Source organism: Hipposideros armiger, unplaced genomic scaffold, assembly GCF_001890085.2.
Source record: "Hipposideros armiger isolate ML-2016 unplaced genomic scaffold, ASM189008v1 scaffold_419, whole genome shotgun sequence".
NCBI classification, from domain to species: domain Eukaryota; kingdom Metazoa; phylum Chordata; class Mammalia; order Chiroptera; family Hipposideridae; genus Hipposideros; species Hipposideros armiger.
Window position 1 is genome coordinate 254,878 of NW_017731769.1, and position 22,482 is coordinate 277,359.

Sequence of the window (22,482 nt, forward strand, 5' to 3'; positions counted from 1 at the left end):
CATTTAGTGACTGGATACTAGGGACGTTAAATGACTCTGCTAGAGTTGAATAAAACCTTTTTAAAATTTCTTCTTCTCCCTTTCCTGTTTCCCATTCTTTTCCCTTCCCTCTTTCCCTGAACACGTCTCTCACAGGACTCTGCCAAGTTGGTGCCTAAGAAGATGATAATCACACAAATGAGTCAATTCTACATGACCAACCTTGGGCTTCTCTTCCTGATTAATATTCTCCCCGGAGCAGCTGGCCAAGGGGAACCCAGACGACAAGAACCTGGGGATTTTGTGAAGCAGGATATCGGCGGGTAAGAACCCTTAACTCCTAGAACAAAAGAATACTGTGGTAAATTCTGGCCTTGGACCAAAACTTTTGGGTTTTTTTCCCAGATAGAACTAAAGTACTCTGGTCCTGAGACATTGCATTGTATTTGGAAAAATATCAGCAGCTCAGACTTCCAAGGGAGAGAGATCTTGAAGGTCTTCTTGGGCAACTCCATTACCCATGTTGGAATTCTCTCAGTAGCATCTTAAAAGCAGTTCTCTCCAGCCATTTGATCTCCGTCTCTGTTAAATCTTCAACCTGTCCCTTTTTTATTGGCTCTGTTCCATCAGCATTTAAATGTGTTCGGGATCTTCCATCTTACATTTTAAAAAGCTTCCCTCTAGGGTAGTGCCTTAAATCTTTCCCCCTCTTCAGTCATAGTTCTTGAAGAAGTGGTTTTCTTTATTGTCTCTGCTTACCCCTTGCTCTGGGCCACCGCCTTAGCTGCCTGACTCCAACCCCGTGACGCTAAGGCAGCTTCTGCAGCCAAGATGGTCGTTGTTGGCTCTGTTGCTAAAATGGACACTTATCTGTTCTTACGTAACTCAGTTTCTTTAGAAGCATGTGGCAACATTCAACATTGTTGGCTCTTTCCTCCCTCCTTAACTCCTTTTTAATAGGAAATAAAATATATGCATAAAAATAACACATATGCATAAAAAATGTAAGTTTAAACATAATTCTTTGACTTCAGAGACACCACAGGGATTCTTTTTTTTTTAACTCTCTATGCTTAAAAAAAAAATTCCCTATGCTACGTAACATACAGGGTAAAGAAGAAAAAAAACATTTAAATTCCCAATGCTGTATATTACATCCCCGTGACTTATTTATTTTATAACTGAAAATTGGAACCTCTTATTCCCCTTCACCTTTGTTCCCCTTTTGAAAATTTTTTCAATTATAGTTGACATTCAATATTATTTAGTTTCAAGGATTCTTAAGCAAATGATTTGCTGGGAGAGCATTCTCAGAGAAACTTGGAAGGAACTAAGGGAAGCGAGTTGGGGAGGGGAAGAAGGAAAGCAAAGGCATAATTTCATTTGAAGTGTAGCCTCCCTTAGACCCCACAGGGAGATCTGTAACATGAATGGCACTAGAGATTGGGCCCACCTCCAGGCAAGGAGTCGGGGCTATTGTAGCCTTATCTCAATCAGTCATTGCCTGAGGGCTGACTGGAGGAAGGTACAACCTCCCAGGCTCCCTTCCTGCCACTGGTAAACCTCTGAAGTATTGTAGTTGGGGGATGGTTTCACTGGCCCAGTAAAAGATCCGCACCTAGTATCAACAGTAAATACTACACCTGTGTTTCTTCATATGTTTATGGCTATGCTTTCTACAGTATTTGTCACAATACTGCACAGCTATATAAAGGCCTTTGGTATAGTCTCTTAGTTAATCTTCTCCCTTTTGTTCATTGCTACCTGTTGGTGTTTTCTTTGTTTTGTGATAGGTGCTCTTCTTACTATACAGACTGAGTGATTTCATCCATTCCCTATGACATTGTTACCTTATATACAGAGGGTGCCAATAAAATGTACACACATTTTTAAGAAAGGAACACTGTATTAAAATTGTAATATTCAATATAAACCCATAACAAAAGATGAATACAAGTCACCTTTGACTTCTGCAATTACAAGAGATGCTCAAAGTGGTTCCTATCAGCATCCAGACACTTCTGGTGACGGTGAACCACACTGCTTGAGCAACGCTGACCAAAGTGTCCACTTGTATACATTTTTTTTGGCACCCCTGGTATATGCCAATGATTCTCATCTCAATCACTGTTCCTGACTTATCTTGAGTGTCAGACCTCTAAATCCAACTACGTATTGGATATGTCCACTTGGCTATTCCATAAACTACTTAAACTAGGCACGTCCAAAATAGTTTCCATTATCCATCTCCGTCCCCTAACTCTACAATAACAACAAAAACCAACAACAACAAAACAGCAAACATGTCACATTCCTCTTCCATTTTTCCTTGTTTTAGTCAGTGGAAACACCATGCCCCCCATCGCTCAAGCTGGAAACTTGTAATCATTTTTGCCAGTTTTCTACCCTTCACTCTCCAGATTGAATCAATCACCAGGATCTGTCATTTTTACCTCCCACATCCCTTGGATCCATCTATTTTCCCAAAACTTTTCTTCTACCATCCTAGTTTAATCCAATGTTGTCTTCCACTTGGACTGCAAGAGTCTCTAATTGGTCTGACTTCCTAAAGTCTTACTCCCATCCACACAGTCACCCTGTAGCCAGTGTGTCTTCTACTTGCATGTTGATTATATCTATCCCGTTTGGAGTAATTTAATGGATTTCTATTGTCCTTAGATTCAAATCTAAACTCCTTAACAGGGTTTTAAAAGGCCCATTATGACCCAGTCTTTACTGCCTTGTCAGCCTTATTTCTTAGTCTTCCTGTCACCAAATTCGGTGTTCTTCAGCTATATTGAACTTTTTCTTTTTACTTTAAAATCCCATGTCATTCAGGGAGTGTCATTACTAGAAATGATCCCCTTAGCCTTGAAATATTTCAGTATTACACAAGGTATCTTGTTCTTCAGTAATGGCTTTTCTGTTGTTTTACATTTGGCTACTGGCCCATATTCTTAGAAGCATTAAGACTTGTTCCTAATTATTTTTGCAGGGTTGATTGTCCTAAAGTACTCTGAGTCTTTCCATATCCTGTCAGCATTTTCAACGATAATCTCTGGGGCTGAGGGATGTAGAACTGGACTAATATGTCCTTAGAAACTTGGCCCATGAGTCCCGTTTTGTTCTTAACCCCAGTCTGGAAAAACAGACTAATTCTGTTTTATTAACTCTTCATATATCTGATTTCATTGGGCCATGACAGATGTTCTAAATAAGATAAAAGTTCTAAATAAATGAACCGTACCTTTTCGAATGTTAAAGCCTTTTTAATTTTAACTCTGAGAATAAGGTTCTCTGAAAGTGTATTGCATCTTATAATCCAAAATAAGGATTTTGAATGGAATAGTCTCTTTTTTTGGTGACTTTATAATCATCATAAAGAACATTCATTAAAAAAAGAACATTCATTACCTTCATTCTATATCGGCTTTTTTCTTTTTGTATCTCCATCCTCAGTGTTGTCACCTCTCCTGTTCACACTAGGTTGTTTACATCCTGCTGGTGCTCAGAAAATCAGATAGCCAAGGCTTTTTATAATTATGTTAAAGAGGAGGCCAAGAGATCTTACTTGAAAAAGCGGAGAGAAGGGCTTCAATTTAATACAGGTGCATTAGAAACAGTTGTTTTGTTTGTTTGTCTGCTTGTTTACTTTCTTCCAAGTCCAATGCAATCCATGCTTTGAAGGGATGAGACTCCTAAAAGCCTGGCTCGGAACATTAGGCTTGGCACTGTATTTACATTGACCACCAATAAAGGAACCAATACAACTTTTAAATATATGGTGGGATATGCTGGTAGTTCTGATACTTAACAGAGCTGCTAATTCTTTTTTTTAACATTTTATTAGGGAATTGGGGGAGGCAACAGCATTGGGGAATCGAGGAAAGGGAACAGACAAGTTGCTCTCCTTTTGTTCAGTTTAGTTGTGGAGGACGTTGCTTCACTGGCCCATGTTGGTATTATCATTGTGCTCTTCCTGAGTGAGGCAGTCACTCGCCGGCCATTGGTTGGCTGCTCATAATGGCTCACGGAGGCTCACGCTATCTACCGGCGACTCATAGCAGCCCAGCTCCAGGTAGAGCTGTTGTTCACCATCTTAGCTGGAGAGGGTGCAGCGTCACTGGCCCATGTGGGAATTGAACCGGCGACCCTGTTGCTCAGAGCTCGTGCTCCCAAGCCAACTCTTAACCAATGAGCCACTTGGCTGGCCCAAGCTGCTACTTCTTTTTGTTTGCTTGTTTTCACACCTTCTTAACAGTATAGCTAGGGATGTGGGAATAGCAGACATGGAGAAACCCGTAGAGAGCAGCCAGCCTGATCCCTCATTTTGCACATGAATAAATTGAGGTCCAGAAAGGAAATTTTTTTCTAAGAGCTTGTAGCAAATTAATAGTAGAGCTAGGTCTAGAACACTGGTCTCTGATTCCAGGTCTCACAGTCTTAAGGAAAAGCTACAGGGAACAATTTCAGCTTCATGTAATAAAGACCTTTGTTACACTCCTGCTTCCTGGTCCAGTATTTTGACCATGAACAAATGAGAACTATGTGTGAACAGTGTTAAGTAGGATCATGATGAAACTGTCATTTTTCTGGGCCAAAATGGCAGAAGATAAGCAATTTCATAATGGGTCAATGGAAGTAGCAAGCAAGTGCCAAATGGATCCTCAGTCCAGGTCTGACTGCAATTTGTTGAAACTTGAGATGCGTATCAGTCAAGATCCCAAAGAAAACAGGAAGCCTTTCACTTAAGATTACTCAAGGAGGGTACATTTGCAAAGGGACTACTTGTAAAGGTCTGGGTATAGGGGAACCCAAGGGAGAGAGTAAACCTAAGGCCAACAGCAGGCATGTCATATAAAACCAGCTTTCTTAAGAGGTGCAGAGGACTTAAATGGAGGAGATTTCACAGGGAGAGAGCCAGGGGATTACATAACCAGATTCGACCCTTCCTCCTTCTGACCTTCAACAAGGAGGCCAAACCCAAGTTCATACAAGTCAGCTTTACAGGAAAGAGAACAGGGTGGAGAAGGGTGAAGAATATATGTGGAAGGGGAAATGAAAGACGTTGGGCACAAGGCCTCCTATTTACATATTTAAGAGCAGAGTGGAGACCATTATTTTGGAGGGACACGACCCTGTATCCACACTTTATCTGCATCAGGATTGTATGGTGGTGGCAGCAGATACTTCAGAGGAAATGGTTGGGGGGGGGGTGCTTATTTGTTTCCTTGTCATATCCATAGCCTTACTTGGTGGCACTGTACCAAACGTGCCAGTCCTTTTGTCTCTTTTCATCTTGAAAGATATTTTCTCAGTCCTCTTAATCTCAGAATAAACTGGCACCTGTGACTACACATGTAAATACTAAGAAGGCATGAAGGCCTTAGTTTTTATTTTACTTTAACTCTGCAAAGAGTGTGAACGGGTAGAGCACATGTGGGGTGTATGTCTCAAGCCACTTATGACTTGAAGTATAAGTAGGAAAAGTCCAGTCCCTGCCATGTACATACAATATGTATTATGGAATCAATTCATTAATACTTTTACCATTCAGTCGTCAAATGGTACATTTCCAGAACCAGATGTGGGACTTGAGAGGCTGTCAGTCCTAAGCTCCTACCTGAGTCAAGTCCCTCCTGCATTACGCTTGATGGTTGGCCTACCAGGTTGAACCCCTCCGGTGATAAACTGCAGTACTAACCCAGGGCATAGCTCTAGGGGCTGGAAAGTGTTTCCTGGATTGAACAGAAGTCCACCTTCCTCTAATGCCTAGCAGCACTTGCGTCCTTTTCCACATAACAGCTCTCAGAGCTACTCCAAGCTTTCTCTTCTACAGTGTAACTCTCATTACTTTCAACCATTCTCATGCGATATGGTTTTCCAGACATTGTTTCGAACAGGAAACTCTCCTTTGCTCTCTAATTAGATTTTTTTGAAACTCAGTTCAAGACTACTTTTTTTGTAGTTTTCATATTCAATCATGTTAGCTTAAAGCTTATATCTAACTCTCCCTAGGTACCAAGTACTGTTCTAAGTCCTTTACATATGTGAATTCATATAATCCTTATAACAGACCTACTAGCTAGGTGCTGCTATTATTCCTGTTTCACAGATGAAATATGGAGGCACAGAGAAGTCAAGTAACCTGCCAAAGCTCACACAGCTAGAAAGTGGCAGAGCCAGGACTGAAACCCAGACAGTCTGGCTCCAGAGTCCATGCTATTAACTGCTACAATGTATTGCTTTGCATGCAATTGGTCACTTTTAAGTAAAAATTAGCCACATGCCTGTTTCTTTTATGGACATGAACACTTATGTTTAGTAATCCCCCAGTCTCTGAATACTTAACACCTCAGCCACATGACTGGCTGCCCTATGCTAAAACGGGGCAAGTGCAATTTTCTTATAGGACCTAGAGGAATAAGAAACTCATTTTCCCTTTTGAAGTACAGATGAAGCATTTGTGACACAGGGCATGGCTGGACAATTGACGGCAGGATGAAGAATACCTGATAGGTGATGCTGTGACTTCCTACTGTATCACGTCTGAAGGCAAGGTTGTCTCATTATCACTGATGCTACATGTGATCTCTTGGTCAAGGTGATGACCATTAGCGCTCTCCATTGTAAGGATACCAGCCACCAGGGTTGATTGAGAGATTTGAGCTGATGGCCAGCTCATTGTTTTGACCATGGCCATGGGTGTAGGGTAGAAAGTAAATAATATTGGGGAAGAAAATATTCCTAGTATGCAGTTTCCCCTTCTTTTGTGTCATATTCTTCTCTGCACATAGGCAGTGTTATAAATGGTTCTCAGACTGGCCTATTAAAGTCCACTTAATCAGAAATATTGCTGAAACAGTGTTCATTCATTGGCAGTATGGTTACAATCATTCAGATAAATAATGAGAAATAAAGACTCGTGTAGCCTTGGCCTGAAAACATGCTACCTTGTAAATGGCATTGTTCAAAGGAAGCATGTCCCTTTAATTCTCTGCAAACTTTGGAACACAACCCCTTTAAAGTTGGGGCACGTCTGCTTATGTTCACATATGGAATCATAGCTCTAAGGTCTAATACCTTCTTTTTAATCATTCACAACATATGTGTGAAATCTTCCCATGTGTTTGCGAGGTCTGTGACGCAGTGGCTTTCAGTTATTAATAAGGCGTGAAAATCTTAGTTTTTATTTTACTGTAATTCAGCAAATAGTGTGAAGAGGTGGGGCACGTGTTGAGTGCGTGTGTCAGGCCAATACTTCTCTCGTTTCGTTACCAGTCTACAGAAGGTATTTAAGAAAAGGGCAGCTGCCTTTTAAGATGGATTGGGCATATTCTAGCCAAAATTCAGCTTATTTTTAAGTGGCTTCAGTAAAGACGTTAGAATGTGTGTTATTGAATTCCAGGTGTTTCTCATTCCCTTCTCAGTATGTAACTTGAATCCCCAGAGCTGAATCTCTAGCTCCCCTTTCCGCTTATGGGAATGACTGGGCTTGGAAAATGAAAACATGGGGAGGATTGAGAAATGGTGAGTAATCTGATTTGGCCATGCTTTCTGGTCAGAAGGAGAGGTAGTGGAATTTGCACCTATAAAAGTAGATTGGAAACAGATTGAAGATTTACAGCACGCTAAGGAACTGGATTTTATTTGCTAAGCCATGAAGACTTATAGCAAGTTTGTGAGCAGTGCTAAGACATGATCTGAACAGGAAGTGGAAAAAAAAATTTTTTTTAACTGAGATATAACTGACACGTAACGTTGTATAAGTTTAAGGGGTACAGCGTGTTGGTTTGGTACATTTATGGGCATATACTGTGATATGATTACTAGAGTAGCGTTACCTAACAACCTTTATCCTGTCATATGTTTATCATCTCTTTTTTTGTGTTGAGAACAGTTAAGAACCAGTCTCTTAGCAACTTTAAAATTTATAATACAGTATCGTTGACAGTAATCACTCCACTGTGTATTACAGCTCCAGGATTCATTTATCTACGAGTGCTAAGTTTATACCTTTAAACTATATCACCCACTTTTCCCATCCCTCAGACCCTGTTAACCCCCATTCTAACTCCCTGTTTTTCAAGTTCAGGTTCTTTAGACTCCACATAGAAGTGATATCATACAGCATTTGTCCTTCTGTCTGACTTATTTAGCATAATGCCTTCAAGGTCCACCTGTGTTGTTGTAAATCACAGGATTTCCTTTCTTATGGCTGAATTATATGTACAGAGGGGGCCAAAAATGTATACAGATTTTAAGAAAGGAAAACTGTATTATAATTGTAATACTCAATATATACCAATAAGGGGCCGGCCGAGTGGTGCGATGGTAAAGAACTGGCTTGGGACGCCAGAGGGCCCTGGTTCGGATCCCACATATGAGGGCCAATGACACTGCCCTCCACAGCTAAGATGCTGAACAACAGCTCAACCTGGAGCTGGGCTGCTGTGAGTCGCCAGCGACGGCGTAGGCTGCAGCCCCTGCTGCAGTGGGTTGCCATGGGCTACCGTGTGTAGCCAGCAACCAGCGCGAGCGGCCAGCAGTCGCAGTGAGCGGCTGTCCAGAAGCCGGCGACTGATGTGCCTCGCCCGGGAAGAGCGCAATGATGGTGCCAACTTGGGCCAGTGAAGCAACGTTCTCCACAACTAGACTGAAGACCAAAATGACAGCAACTTGTCTGTTCCCCTTCCCCAATTCCCCAGCGCTGTTCCCATCCCCCCAATTCCCCAATAAAAATCTTTAAAATATATATATATATATATATATATACCAATAATGAAAGATGAATACAAGTCACGTTTGACTTCTGCAATTACAAGAGGTGCTCAGAGCGGTTCCCATCAGTGTCCAGACACTTCTGAAGATGGCAAACTACTGCTTGAGCAACGTTGACCAAAGTGTCCATTTGTATACATTTTTTGGCCCCTCTGTATATGTACATACGTGTATAAATGTGTGTGTGTGTATATATACATATATACACACACACAAAAAAACCATCTTCTTTATCCGTTCATTAATTGATAGTCACTTAGGTTGTTTCTATACGTTGGAAACTGTGAATAATACTGTAATGAACTTGGGGATGTGTGTGCAGATATCCCTTTGAGGTACTGATTTAAATTTCCTTGGATATATACCCAGAAGCAGAATTGCTGAATCACATGGTAGTTCAGTTTTTGAATTTTTGAGGAACCACCATCCTGTTTTCCATAATGCTGTAACAATTTAAATTCCTACCAACAGTGTATAAGTGTTGAGTTCTCTCTGTATCCTCACCAACATTTGTTATCTCTTGTCTGATAAAAAGACATCCTAAAAGGTGGGAGGTGATATCTCATCACAGTTTGATTTGCATTTCCCTGATGATTAGTGATACTGAGCACCTTTTCACAAACCTTTTGGCCATTTGTATGTCTTCTTTGGAAAAAATGTCTATTCAGGTCCTTTTCCCATTTTTTAATTGGATTATCTTTTGCTTTTGAATTGTATGAGCTCTTGATATATTTTGGATATTACTCCCTTATCAGATATATGTTTTGCAAATATTTTCTCCTGTTCTGTAGGTTATCTTTTCAATTTATTGATTGTTTCCTTTGCTGTGCAGTAGCCTTTTAGTTTAATATAGTACCACTTGTTTATTTTAGTTTTTGGTGCCTGTGCTTTTGATAACTTATCCAAGAAATCATTGCCTAGACAAATGTCAAGGATCTTTTCCCCTATGTTTTCTTCTAGGAGTTTTATGGTTTCAAGTCTTACATATGACTCTTTGATCCATTTCAAATTAATTTTTGTGAGTGGTGTAAGGTAGGGGTCCAATATCATTCTTTTTGCAAGTGGATATCCAGTTTTTCCAATATCATTTATTGAAGAGACATTCTGTCCCCATTGTTATTTCTTGACACCACTGTTAAAGATCAGTTGACCATAAATATGCGGATCTCTTTCTGGACTCCCTATTCTGCTCCACTGATCAATGTGCCTGTTTTTATGCCAGTACCATACTGTTTTGATTACTATAGCTTTGTAATATAGCTTGAAATCAGGTATTGTGAAGCCTCCAGCTTTGTTCCTCTTTCTCAGGATTTCTTTGGCTACTCAGGTTCTTCTGTGATCCCAAACAAAATCTAGGATAGTTTTTCCTATTTCTGTAAAAAAAGTCATTGGAATTTTGATTGGGATTGCATTGAATCTGTAGATCGCTTTGGGTAGCATGGACATTTTCACGGTATTAACTCTTCCAATCCAGGGACATGGGGTAGCTTTCCATTTCTTTGTGCCTTCTTCCATCTCTTTCATCAGTGCCTTATAGTTTCCAGTGTACAGGTCTTTCACCTCCTTGGTTAAATATATTCCTAAATATTTTGTTTTGTTTTGTTGTTAATGCTATTATAAGTGGGATTGCTTTCATAATTTCTCTTTCAGATGATTCATCATTAGTGTGTAGAAATGTAACTGATTTCTGTATGTTGATTTTGTATCCTGCAACTTTACTGAATTCATTTGTCCACAGTTTTTTAGTGAAGTCTTTAGGGTTTTAGATCATCTCTGAAGCAGTTTATAGCTCATCTATAACCCTGTGAAGATTCTCCTTTCTACCACTTTCCAGTAACCCAAGAAATGGTTTTTCATTCAATTCGTAGACCTATTTCCCAGAAATCAAATTAGGCTAACCAGGGTCAAGATTTCCCTCAGTGAGAATTAAGGGATAATGAGAGTTTTGCACAAAAATCAATTGAGCTCCAACAGCCTTTCTCCCCACAGCTCATGGAAGGTGGATTCAGAATATTGGGTGGATTGAACCAAGTACAGGCTGTCACCCTACAGAGTGTCTGTATTTCTCGCTCCAGCATATCGATGTCAGTTTGTTAGCTCTGCACTACAGTTCCCTTCTTCCTTCCCCTTTCCCAAAAGAATCTGTATCACTTCTAGCGCTCTGTCCGCTAAACCAGCCAATCATTTCTACTCTTCACTGGGTTTTACTGTTTCTATGGCCAAAGCTTGCTTTATGACTTTTGCTGATGGGGTTACCAATATTTTGTTGTTACTATTTACATTTGAATAATGCATTTGAGTGTGTGAACTACTATTTTTAAAAAAGAGAAAACAAACTTTGACTGCTTCTAGAGATTAGGCATTAAGCCTGGCAATTTTAATATGTCATTTAATATTAATACAACATATCAGTGAAATTATTTTAATTTTAAAGATGAGAAAACTGTCTGGTCAAGGACCTGACCACCGCACTGTATTTCTGAAGCTGATGTTGAATAATATTGTATGTCAACTATAATTACATATACATATAGTCACGGGATGTGGAGTAGAGAGTGGGAATGGAGTCAATGGAATTGTAATAGATAAGCATGATATTGGGGGTGGGAGGGCAGTGGATGGGGGGAGGGGGATTGTTACTTTGTGAGGGGTGAAAAGGATAACTATTGCATTGTTCTGTACACCTGAAATAATAATAAAATCAAATAAAAAAAACAAAAATAAACAAACAAAAAAATAAATAAAAATAAAATAAGTACATGGCAGAGTGAGTACTGTGAAAGCAGGTGCAGAACAAGCTTGCACTAGGCATGCTTGTGTTATTTATGGGGAGGAGCATTGCTAGATGGCAAATGCTTAGAGAGGAGAGACCACATATCTGTGGCATCTCCAGGGAACCTTGTATACATACGAGGCATTCAAATAATATTTACTAACTGGCTGACTAGTTTTAAAAATACTTAAAGCTGTTGTTCAGTTCATAGTAATAAGAAGGTGGAAAGGCTGGTTGCACAACTAGGAGGGTTTTTACTCTTTTTTAACCATGTTATAGCACACAAATAATAAGGTTCTGTAGAATGTTACCCTGTTCTCTTTATTTCAGGCACACTGCTGTTCTTAGACCATTCAAATGACTTAGAAATCAAACTGTGATTTTCCATGATAACAATTGTTTTGCGACATCAGGAATAAACAGTTTATTCTAAAAAAAAATGAGAAAACTCTTACTCAAGATGTTATATGCCTTGTTCAAGATCACATAACTAGTAAATTCAAATCCAGGCTCTTTAAGCCTAGGTCCCTTTTTCCTTGCATGTGTACGTAATTTATCATTTGATTCTCGCAGCAACCCTGTAAGCAGGGAGAGATGATTCACCTTTTTTCCCCCCTGCTCTATCACAGTAGATAGAACAGTAATAGGCATATAGTTCATGCTCAATAACGAGGCACTGAATGATTGAATTTAAGTAGGCTTATGAATTAAGGAAATTGGGGTTCAAAATTACTTTTCCAAGGTTATTAGACAGAGAGTGGCAGTTTAGAGTGAGAACTATTCAACTCAGACGTTTCTACTATTCTGTAGATCTTTCTCAGTGTCTTTTTCAGAACAGGAACCTTTCTCCCTGCTAGGGATAAATATTGGTGGGAAGATATAGTGACTGTCTCTCAAGACTCCTTCTTAACTGTTATCTTATGTCTTTTATAGCCCTGATTAACTGGATGCTAGGTATAATTATTATGTGTCTTTAATGGCAACCTCCTGGGTCTAAGGTAAGAATAGGGGAAAGCGAGACCAAAGGAGATACAGTACTGTAACTTGCTTAGTGGTCTATCCCAAATCCAAATACATCTGGTACTAGGACCCTGGATTTCTGACTCCTAGTTTATTACTTGATTTCGCACCATGCTTCTTGACCCTTGACAGCAGCCGTTTCTTTCACAATGTCGCTCCCTCTTTTCCCTAAAATGCCCTGGGCCTTTCTTTATTTCTAGTCCTGTCAAACCACACCAAGCCCCTCCTCACACAGGGGAAGACATATCAGAGGCAGCCTAGGCCTGATTAGGTGCTGAGTAAAATGCCTCGCGCTTAGAAAGGCCTACCGAAGATGTCCAAAGTCGAGAAGCAGGAGGTAGCTAAGGATCACCAGAAAACAAGGGTACTGGTTATTGTTCTACCTCTGCCTCTCACTAGCAATATGACTGAAGGCAAATTTGGTGGGTGAGCTTATTTCCTTATGGATAAAACGAGAGAGACTAGGGAATCTCTTAAGAGTCCTGGTAGCTTTACCATTGAATAGATTACTATGGCTTTGTTGTCCTTTCTCCATAGGGTGGGAGGTAGATGGACTAGATGCAATTCAAGGGTCGGTCTGGCTCTGTTGTTCTGTGAACTTACGTTTCTCTAGGCTAGAAGAGGGATAAGTTCTTCAGAACACCATTTTCCTTTTTTATTTTGAGGCCCGTTCATTCATGCAACAAAATTTGCTCAGTCGAGTTTATGTTGGGTCCTGTTCCCAAGGACATTCTGCCCAGGATTTGTGTTTCTCCACTGCTGGGTTGGGCTGGACTAGATATCTGGTAAAGCTCATACGAGCCGGTGCTGGAGTAAGAGCTCAGGTATAGTGACCACTGTCCGCCTCTTACACAGGTAATCATTGTGAAAAACAGGAAGTGCTTGCTGGTTTGATTAGGTTACAGGGCTCTTTAATTGGCCCAGTCTATGGATCACAATCTTGAATTCAAGTGTTTACACATGTAACTGTTTCCTATTAAGAACTATTTTCCCTTCTTTTTCTTCCACTGCCTCAGACTCTCTCCCAAGCATGCCCCAGATATTCCTGATGACAGCACCGACAACATCACTATCTTTACCAGAATCTTGGATCGTCTTCTGGATGGATATGACAACCGGCTGCGACCTGGGCTTGGAGGTCAGTTACTATCTTAAGATTTTCTGCTTGTCTTTTGTCATCTAAAAAGATTCTTAAAGCACCTGCAGTAGTCTCGTGATGAATGAGGTTAATATAAAGCTGTTTCTTTCCTCTGAGCACTGGAATTTAGCTCTAATCCTTCATTTCCATGGTCAATGTCTCTGGTCTGGTTTTGGAAGGTTCTGAATTTTACTTAGGTGTATGCATGTGCTTGACCAAGTGCATTTCTGATAACAAAATACCAATCCTTGCCTGGATGGCAGGTGTGGCCCAGGAATAGCTAGGACACATGACTTTGTTCTCAGAACCCTGAGCGCACATCAGCCTGACATTCTAAAGAGAAACAACCTGCTAGCTAAGTTGGATCTGAGTTGGCCATCAGTTTAGTATGATCGGCAATATGATCATAGTGAAGTAAATGCATTATAATACGTCATGGCTGTGTTGAAAGGGCAAGTATGTAAGTGTATGTGTGTTTGATTTTTTTCCTGAACCACTTGAGAATCAGTTGCAGATATCATACCCCTTTGTCCCTAAATACTTCGGTGTGTATTTCCTTAGAACAAAAATTATTTTATAAAATTACGATGCGATTATAAATTCAGAAACTGTAACCTGACATAAACTACTTTCTGATCTGTAGTTCATATTTAGTTTTTGTGAATCATCCCCAAAGTGATCCTTGTAACATTTTTCCTTGATATAGGATTCAATCCAGGATTATGCATTGCATTTATTTTTACGTCTATGTAACCTATAATCTGGTATAGTTACTCAGCCTTTCTTTGTCTTTTACAACTGATTAGATGTTCCTTATTCATATTTGGAAGAAATATCACAGGATTTAATTGTGGTTTTCTCAGTGCATTACTCAAGAAGGACTATGACATCTGTTTGCCCCATTATCAGTAATATTAGCTTCAATGTTCACCAGGTTATGCCACTCAAAAATTATAATTTTTTCAGTTTGTACTTAATAGTTTTAGCAGTTATTGATTATTATTGCATGAATAAAAACTGTTATGGCTGCAAAATGGTGATTTTATAAATCTATTATTCCTCTACATTTTTTTACATGGTATTCTACTGTAAGAAAATAAACCTTTCCTTCTGTTTAATTAATTAGGTAACTATTGGCATAAAGAGATGGATTCTTATTCAATGAATTGAAATCCATTAATATTATTCATTTTGATGAACCATTTTCCTCATAATTTCCCATATTTGCTTAGTGGGAGCCTATTCAGGGTGGCATTGGTTTCCCTTTGATATGTTCTCCTCATTTTTTGAGCACTTGTACTTTATGGCATAACACTGTATTCCAGACTTATCTTGTACTCCCCCTTATTCAGCCTTGAAATCAGTCATTATTTTCCAAGAAGAAATGGTATCTCTTTTTATAGGAAATTATATTTAAAATCCAACTTCTAGGACCAGCCGAGTGGCTCAGTTGGTTAAGAGCTCGCTCAAGAGTGCAAGTTCTGAGCAACAGCGGTTCAAGTCCTGGCCTGAACTGAGCTGCTGCTGAGCTGCCAACAGGTGGCAGGGTGGCTCAGCTAAAAAAAACAAAACAAAACAAAACAAAATACAAACTAAAATCCAACTTCTGAGTGCTAGGTGTTTTCATTACTAGCGGGGTGCCATTGCTCCTAGGAATTTTGAGTGCGCACAATTGGAAAAATAGCAAATTATACATAAATTATATATATTACATATATCCATAAATATATATGTATTGTACATATACATATATGTAATATACATACACCTGCATATATTCACATATGTACATATGTAAATACATATAGTTTGTTATAGTGATAAAAAACAACTAATTCCAGTCCAATACAGCATCCTTCAATGATTTACTCATTTGCTCAATTCTACAATATGCATGAAATAACATTGAAATAGCTATACCCATACCACTACAATAAACTCACTTATGAAGTAAAGTTAAAGATATGTTTGCAGCTTTTTTGTCATTGTTTGTTTTTAGATGAAAACTATATGACACTTTGGTATAAATAATGGATGGGAGCAGGGCAGCATTGGTGGAAGGGACAACTAGTCACAGATCAATTGAAGTTTTCCAGGATAAGATGATGACTGTGGGAATGTAGAGAATTTGGTGACTGATTAAATTATAGGGTTACAAAAAGGAGAAAAAAAGGGTAACTTCTAATTCCCTGGCTTGGATGACAGGGTGTGCTATTTTCTAAAATAGGGATCCTTGGAGGAGGAACAGTGCTATTTTATTTTCTTCTGTTTCTTTTGGAGTTGTGGTTGGAACAAAGAAGGTACAGGAAGGAGGTAGAAATTAATTAGTTGTAGACAGGTAATGTTTTGGGTACCAGTGAAAAATATGAGTGGAGCCTTTTGCTTTGGACTAACACCAAATGACAGGGACCAGATTTAGCTTTTTGTCTTAAAAAAAACAACTAAGAAATGAACAAATATATTATCTAGAAGTTTTCAGAAACTGAGCAAAGCACAGGACAGTAATCCTTGAAAAGGGGGAAAAAATACAAGGTGAGCCCTGTGATTGTAACAGCTTACTGCCTGGAGAGAATTTCAAGCTGCAGTGCAGGGAGGGAAAATCCAAACAGTGCCCAGTGGACGCTTGTCTTTTGATGAGAAAGGGTTGTGAATTTCGGGAAACCAAGTTGGCTAAAATTGTTAGGATAGAGAAGAAGGAAGTGCTGCATGGAGAAGTGAGAGTTGGGGGGTAGAGGGGGCGGGCACAAGGAAGGGAGGGAGACAGAGATAGAGATAGAGATCCAGAAATGTCCAGAGAATGTCCCTCAAGTTTTCAGGTAAGTAATGTTCAGCTCACACATAGGAGGAAAAAAACCCAAGGTTGAGAAAAGGACCCTGGAAAACAGCAGACGGAACAAGAGGGCTGGAGATCATTTGTGTTCCCACCAACCAGAGTGGAAAAGCTTGTAACACATGGGGCATGGGGTAGAATACTTAGAAGGATACGACCTCAGTGGTGTGGCAAATCATCCCCCAAACAAAGGCTGCTCTGGTCCTACTTAATTACGGAAAAGCAAGCTTCGAAAAGATCGAACTGTTTCCATGTAACTTAACATTGTGTCAGAACAAAGTTCAAAAATATTTACAGCAATACAAAAAAATGCCTAGTATTTAAGCGATGGAATTTACAATGGCTGGTATCTAGTAAAAATTGTCAGGTCTGCAAAGAAGCAAGAAAATACAACTCAAAAAGGGCAGAAAAATCAATCAATAAAAACAGATGTATAAATGACACATATGAAAGAATTAGTAGATGAGTACATTAAACTACTTACATATACATTTCATATGTTCAAAAGGTAGAGAAAACCATGAGTATGTTGACTAGAACCATAGAAGTTAAATAAATTAGACTTCTAGATATTAAATAATACAATATCTGTGGTAAAATATATACTAGATGGGACTAACAGTGGATTTGGACATTGAAGAAAAAAAGATTAATGGGCTTGAAGACATAGAAATCAATAACTAGCAAAAATGAAACACAGAGGAAGAAAAAGACTGAAAAATGAACAGGACATTAGTACACTGTGGGACAGCTTTAAGTGGCCTAATGTGCTAATTGGATTATCTGAAGGGAGGCAGAAAACATATTTGAAGAAAGACTGGTCAACTGTATTCTAAATTAGATGAAAATGGTAATCCCTGGAATCAAAGAAACTCAACAAACAAGAAACATGATGAAAATTACACCAATGGTAATGATGATATTGCTTTGAACTAGTGCTATAGACAAAATATTAAAAGTAAACAGAGTAATACAAAACATTATATACAGAGGGAAAATTTGAGAAAAACAGCAGGCTTCTTGTCAGAAACAAGCAAGCAAGAGGGTAGTTAGCAAAAGTAGTCAAGTACTGAGAAAAACTATCAATGTAGAATTCTGTAACCAGAGGTAATACATTTTAAAAACATAGGCAAAACAAACCCTTTTTCAGACACATAAAAGCTGAAAAATTCACCATCAGCAAATCTATACTGCAAGAAATGTCGAGAGAAATCTGCCAGGCAGAAGGAAAGTGATGCCAGATAGAAATATGGATCTATACAAAAGAAGGAAGAGCAACTAAAATGGAAAATACATGGGTAAATATAGTTTCTTTTTTTCTAAGTCTCTTTAAACGATAAATGACTACTAATTTATATATAGAAAATGTATGACAGCAATAGCACAAAGGAGAGGAGGAGATGAAATGGAAATATATTGTTGAAAGGTTTTCATGCTGCACATGAAACCCACTTTAAATATAAAGCCATAAATATGTTCAAAGTAAAAGGATGGAAACAGATATACAATGCTGGTTATCTTATTAAGGATCTCTTATAGATGATGAGTAACTTCTCTCTTGCTGCTTGTAAGAAATATTAAAGGGAGCCAGTCTGGCCTAAAGAAATGGATACTAGAGAGTAACTCAAATACACAAAAAGAAATAAAAGCACCATTGATTGTAACATAGGTAAATATAAAAGATGATATGAATGTTTAAAAGAAGATGCACAATGCTAACACTAATCAAAAACAAGGTTGGAGTAGCTATTTTAACATGATAAAAAATAAATATAAGAGCAAAAAAAAGAGCAAAACTATTACTAGGAGTAAAGAGGGCCATTTCATAATGAAGGAGTCAATTCATCAAGAATGCATAACAATCCTAAATATTTATGCAGCTAATCACACAGCTCCTAAACACATGAAGCAAAGCCTGAAAAAAAAGAGATAATCTATAACTATAGTTAGAGATTTCAACACTTACCTCTCAATAAGCAATATACCATATTTTGCTGTATATAAAATGCACTTTTTTGCCCAGATTTGTGACAGAAAAATAAGAATGCGCACTATACATGGGTAGTACTAATTCCGCATCTATATAAATGTTTTTAATTTTTTTATTTATGCTTATGAGTTAAAAGTGTAACTCTAGAAATCAATAATGATATCTGTATGCAAAATAATACTCTGGACTATGATAATCGGGTTTGTTGAACTTATGATAAACTTGTAACGATGAAGAGTTCTTGGCCTTCTATGATGAATCAATATCATAAATTTGTTACTGGTACATAAAATTTATTGTACCATAATATGTTAAAAAAATAAATACTGAAATTCCTTTATAATACAAAAAACGAGTACGTAAATGTAAACAAATAACATTTTGAATTAAAAAATTAAAACAAAAGATTTTTTTCCCTGAAAGTTTGGGCCAAAAACATGGGTGCACATTATGCATGGCAAAATATGGTAACAAGTAGACAGAAAATAAGTAAAGGTAGCAGAAACAAGAACAACATAATCAACCAACTTGCCTGCACTGGCATTTATAGAACACTTCATCCAACGACAACAGAATGCAAGTTCTTTTCAAGTATACCTACAATATTTACCAAGATAGACTACATTCTGTGTCTTAAAAAGAAATTAAAATAATTCACAACATACAAAATGGAATAGAAATCAAAAACAGAAATGTATCTGAAAAATTTCCAAGTACTTGGGAACTAAATTATATATATATATATATATATATATATATATATATATATATATATATATATATATATATATATATATATATAAACCATGAGTCAAAGAAGAACTCAAAAGGAAAATTGAAACTTTTTCAATTGAACAAAATTTTTTTAAAACATGATATAAAACAGTACAGTAAGAGGAAAACTTATAACACTAGATGGCTATGTTAGAAAAGATTAACCTCAAATCAATGCCCCAATGCTTCATCTTAAGAAACTAGAAAAAAATCTAACAATTTGTAATTCCTAATCCCTTCACCTTTCTCACCCATCCCCCAGTCCTCCTCCTCCCATCTGGCAACCATCAGTTTCTTCTCTGTATCTCTGAGTCTGTTTCTGTTTTGTTCATTTATTTTGTTCTGTAGATTCCACATACAAGTGAGATCATATGGTATTTCTCTCTGTCTGAATTATTTCACTTAGTATAATAGTGTCAGATGGGTAGTAGACTTATAGGGGGCATCACTTCATAAATTATATAAATGCCTAACCACTACACTGTACACCTGAAACAAATATAATATTGAATGTCAACTATAATTCAAATATATATACTCACGGGATGTAAAGTGTAGCATAGGGAATATAGTCACTGGTATAATAGCTACGTATGGTGTCAGATGAATGGTAGACTTGGGGGGGGTATCACTTTGTGAGGTGTGTACATGTCTAATCACTGTGTGGTTTCGCACACCTGAAGCTCATAATAAAAAAAAAGAACCTAGAAGAAAAGAAGAGCTAACAATAGTGGAATATAATAAATGTATAAGAGCAACAATCAATGGGGCAAAATCTCTGAGTCATGGCTCTGGTTCTGAGGGTGAGAACAATGGTACCCTTTTCTTGAGGGACAGCCCCACTTTAGTTGCTGAGCATTGGGGGAGGGCTGTTGGCAGCAACCCCAGCTCTCCTTGGCTTGCGTTTTCCAGCATGGACCACTACCCCGTGAGCCAGATCAAGGGCACTTGGGACCATAGTAATCTCAGCAGTGCCATATCCAAATTAGAGTCTTCATCCCATGAGCAGTGACTGGGAGGACGAAGGGATCTCCTACCTGTCCCAAACTTGCTCAGAATTTTGCCTCAGCAATAGGTAGCTTGCTCCAGGATGAAAAATGCTGGCACCCTGCCTTTTCCAGAAAAATAGCCCTCCACCTGGGAGCTGGGAGAAGAGAGAGGCCGGTGTATTTTCTTAGCTGCATCAGTCTGGAGTAGTTGCTGTCTCACTGGGCTAGGAAGGAGGAACATGGGAACAAGTCTTGTTTTAAATATCTGGACTGTTGTTGTTTTTTTTGTCTTTAAAGATTTTATTGGGGAATTGGGGAAGGGGAGCAACGTTGGGGAATCGGGGAAGGGGAACAGACAAGTTGCTGTCCTTTTGTTATTCAGTCTAGTTGTGAAGGATGTCACTTCACTGGCCCATGTTGGCATTGTGATCATTGCGCTCTTCCCGGGTGAGGCAGTCACTCGCCAGCCATTGGATGGCCACTCACTCTGGCTGCCAGCCACTCATGGCAGCCCAGCTCCAGGTCGAGCTGTTGCTCACCATCTTAACTGTAGAGGGCGCAGCATCACTGGCCCTCATGTGGGATCCGAACCAGGGCCCTGCTGCTCAGAGTTGGCGTCCCAAGCCAACTCCTAAATATCTGGACTCTTGATTGCCTTACAGAATTTTAGTAGATTTTCTTGAATAGTTTTTTTTTCTTTTGTTGTCTATCCTTAGAACCATTTCCAGAAACTTTAAGTGGTTGTTTTTAAAATAGATTTCACCAGTTTCACTAGAGAGCAGATTTGCAAGCTCATCATGCTTTTATGCCAGAAGTGGAATTTCTAGTAACGTTTTTTAGATTTCATCAGATTATATACATGGATGATTATGTCATCTGAGAAGAAAGACAGTTTTAATTCTTCCTGTGCAATACGGATGCCTTTTTTCTTGCCTTACAGCATTAACTAGACCTCACATCCGAAACCAATGTTGAACAGTTCAGGTGAAAGCAGGCGCGATTGTCTTGTTCTTGATCTTAAAGAGAAAGCTTCCAGTCTCTTACCAGAAAGTATGATGTTAAGTGTAAGTTTTTCTTAAATGTGCTTTATTTTATTTGTTTATTTATTTGTTTGTTTATTTATTTATTAAGCTGAGCCATCCTGCCACCTGTTGGCAGCTCAGCGGCTGCTCAGCTCGGGCCAGGAATCGAACCACTGTTGCTCAGAGCTCAAAACTCTTGAGCAAGCTCTTAATCAACTGAGCCACTTGGCCGGCCCTCTTAAATGTGCTTTATTAAGTTTGAGAAGCTTTACCCCTAGTTTGTTGAAAATTTTTTTACAGGGATGAATGTTGGAATTTTTTCAAATGTTCTTGCTTTGTTCATTGAGTTGATTGTATGGATTTTCTTTTTTAGTTTCTTAATATGGTGAATTACATTGTTTGATTTTCCTTTTGTCCTTACTAATCCAGTATTTTATTACTTTTAATGTTAATATGAAGCACTTTTGCATAGTCACAAGAAGTGATTTTAGTTGATGTTTCTTCACATACTGTGAAAAAACATCTACTAAACTACTTGTGATAACTTAGCAGAAATCTTAACACTATTCAACAGATAATCTACAATATACAATCTTCCTAAAGTATGCGAATTTTTATAATCTATTCTATTTTATTCATTTAAAAATTTTTTTAACAATTTCAATTACAATTGACATACGAGGTCTGATTAAAAAATACGGTGAATGTTTAAATTTAAAAAACTTTATTACAGTAAAAGACACATTGCCATTAATCCCCCTCAAAATACTCCCCCCCTTCACTTTGAACACACTTATCCCATCATTCTTGCCACTTTCTGAAGCAGTTCTGGAAGTCCTCTTTCATGAGTGTCTTTAGTTGCACTGTCGTGGCTGCCTTGATGTCCTGAGTCTATTCAAAATGTTTTCCTTTTATGGTCATTTTGACTTTGGGGAAGAGCCAGAAGTTGCATGGTGCCAGATCTGGAGAATAAGGGGGATGAGGACACACCATAACATTTTTATTTGACAGAAATTGCCATATAGCAGAAGCTATGTGTGACACGGAGTGTTGTCATAATGGAGGAAGTAAAGACACTCACGAAAGAGTAATTCTAGAATGGCATCAGAAAGTGGCAAGGATGATGGGATAAGTGTGTTCGAAGCATGGGGGAGTATTCTCAGGGGCGTTCATGGTAATGAGTCTT

The 22,482-nt window shown here is 38.5% G+C and overlaps 1 protein-coding gene across 1 annotated transcript in view; it reads left to right on the forward strand.

Annotated features, from left to right (window-relative positions):
* GABRA3 (gamma-aminobutyric acid type A receptor subunit alpha3) overlaps positions 1-22,482 on the forward strand; it is a 234,263-nt gene that overhangs the window by 77,101 nt on the left and 134,680 nt on the right. The window contains exons 2-3 of the mRNA XM_019664274.1: positions 136-302; positions 13,570-13,691. Of these exons, the coding sequence (XP_019519819.1) occupies positions 163-302; positions 13,570-13,691 (262 nt within the window). The 5' untranslated portion in view covers positions 136-162. The remainder of the gene's footprint in view (positions 1-135; positions 303-13,569; positions 13,692-22,482) is intronic.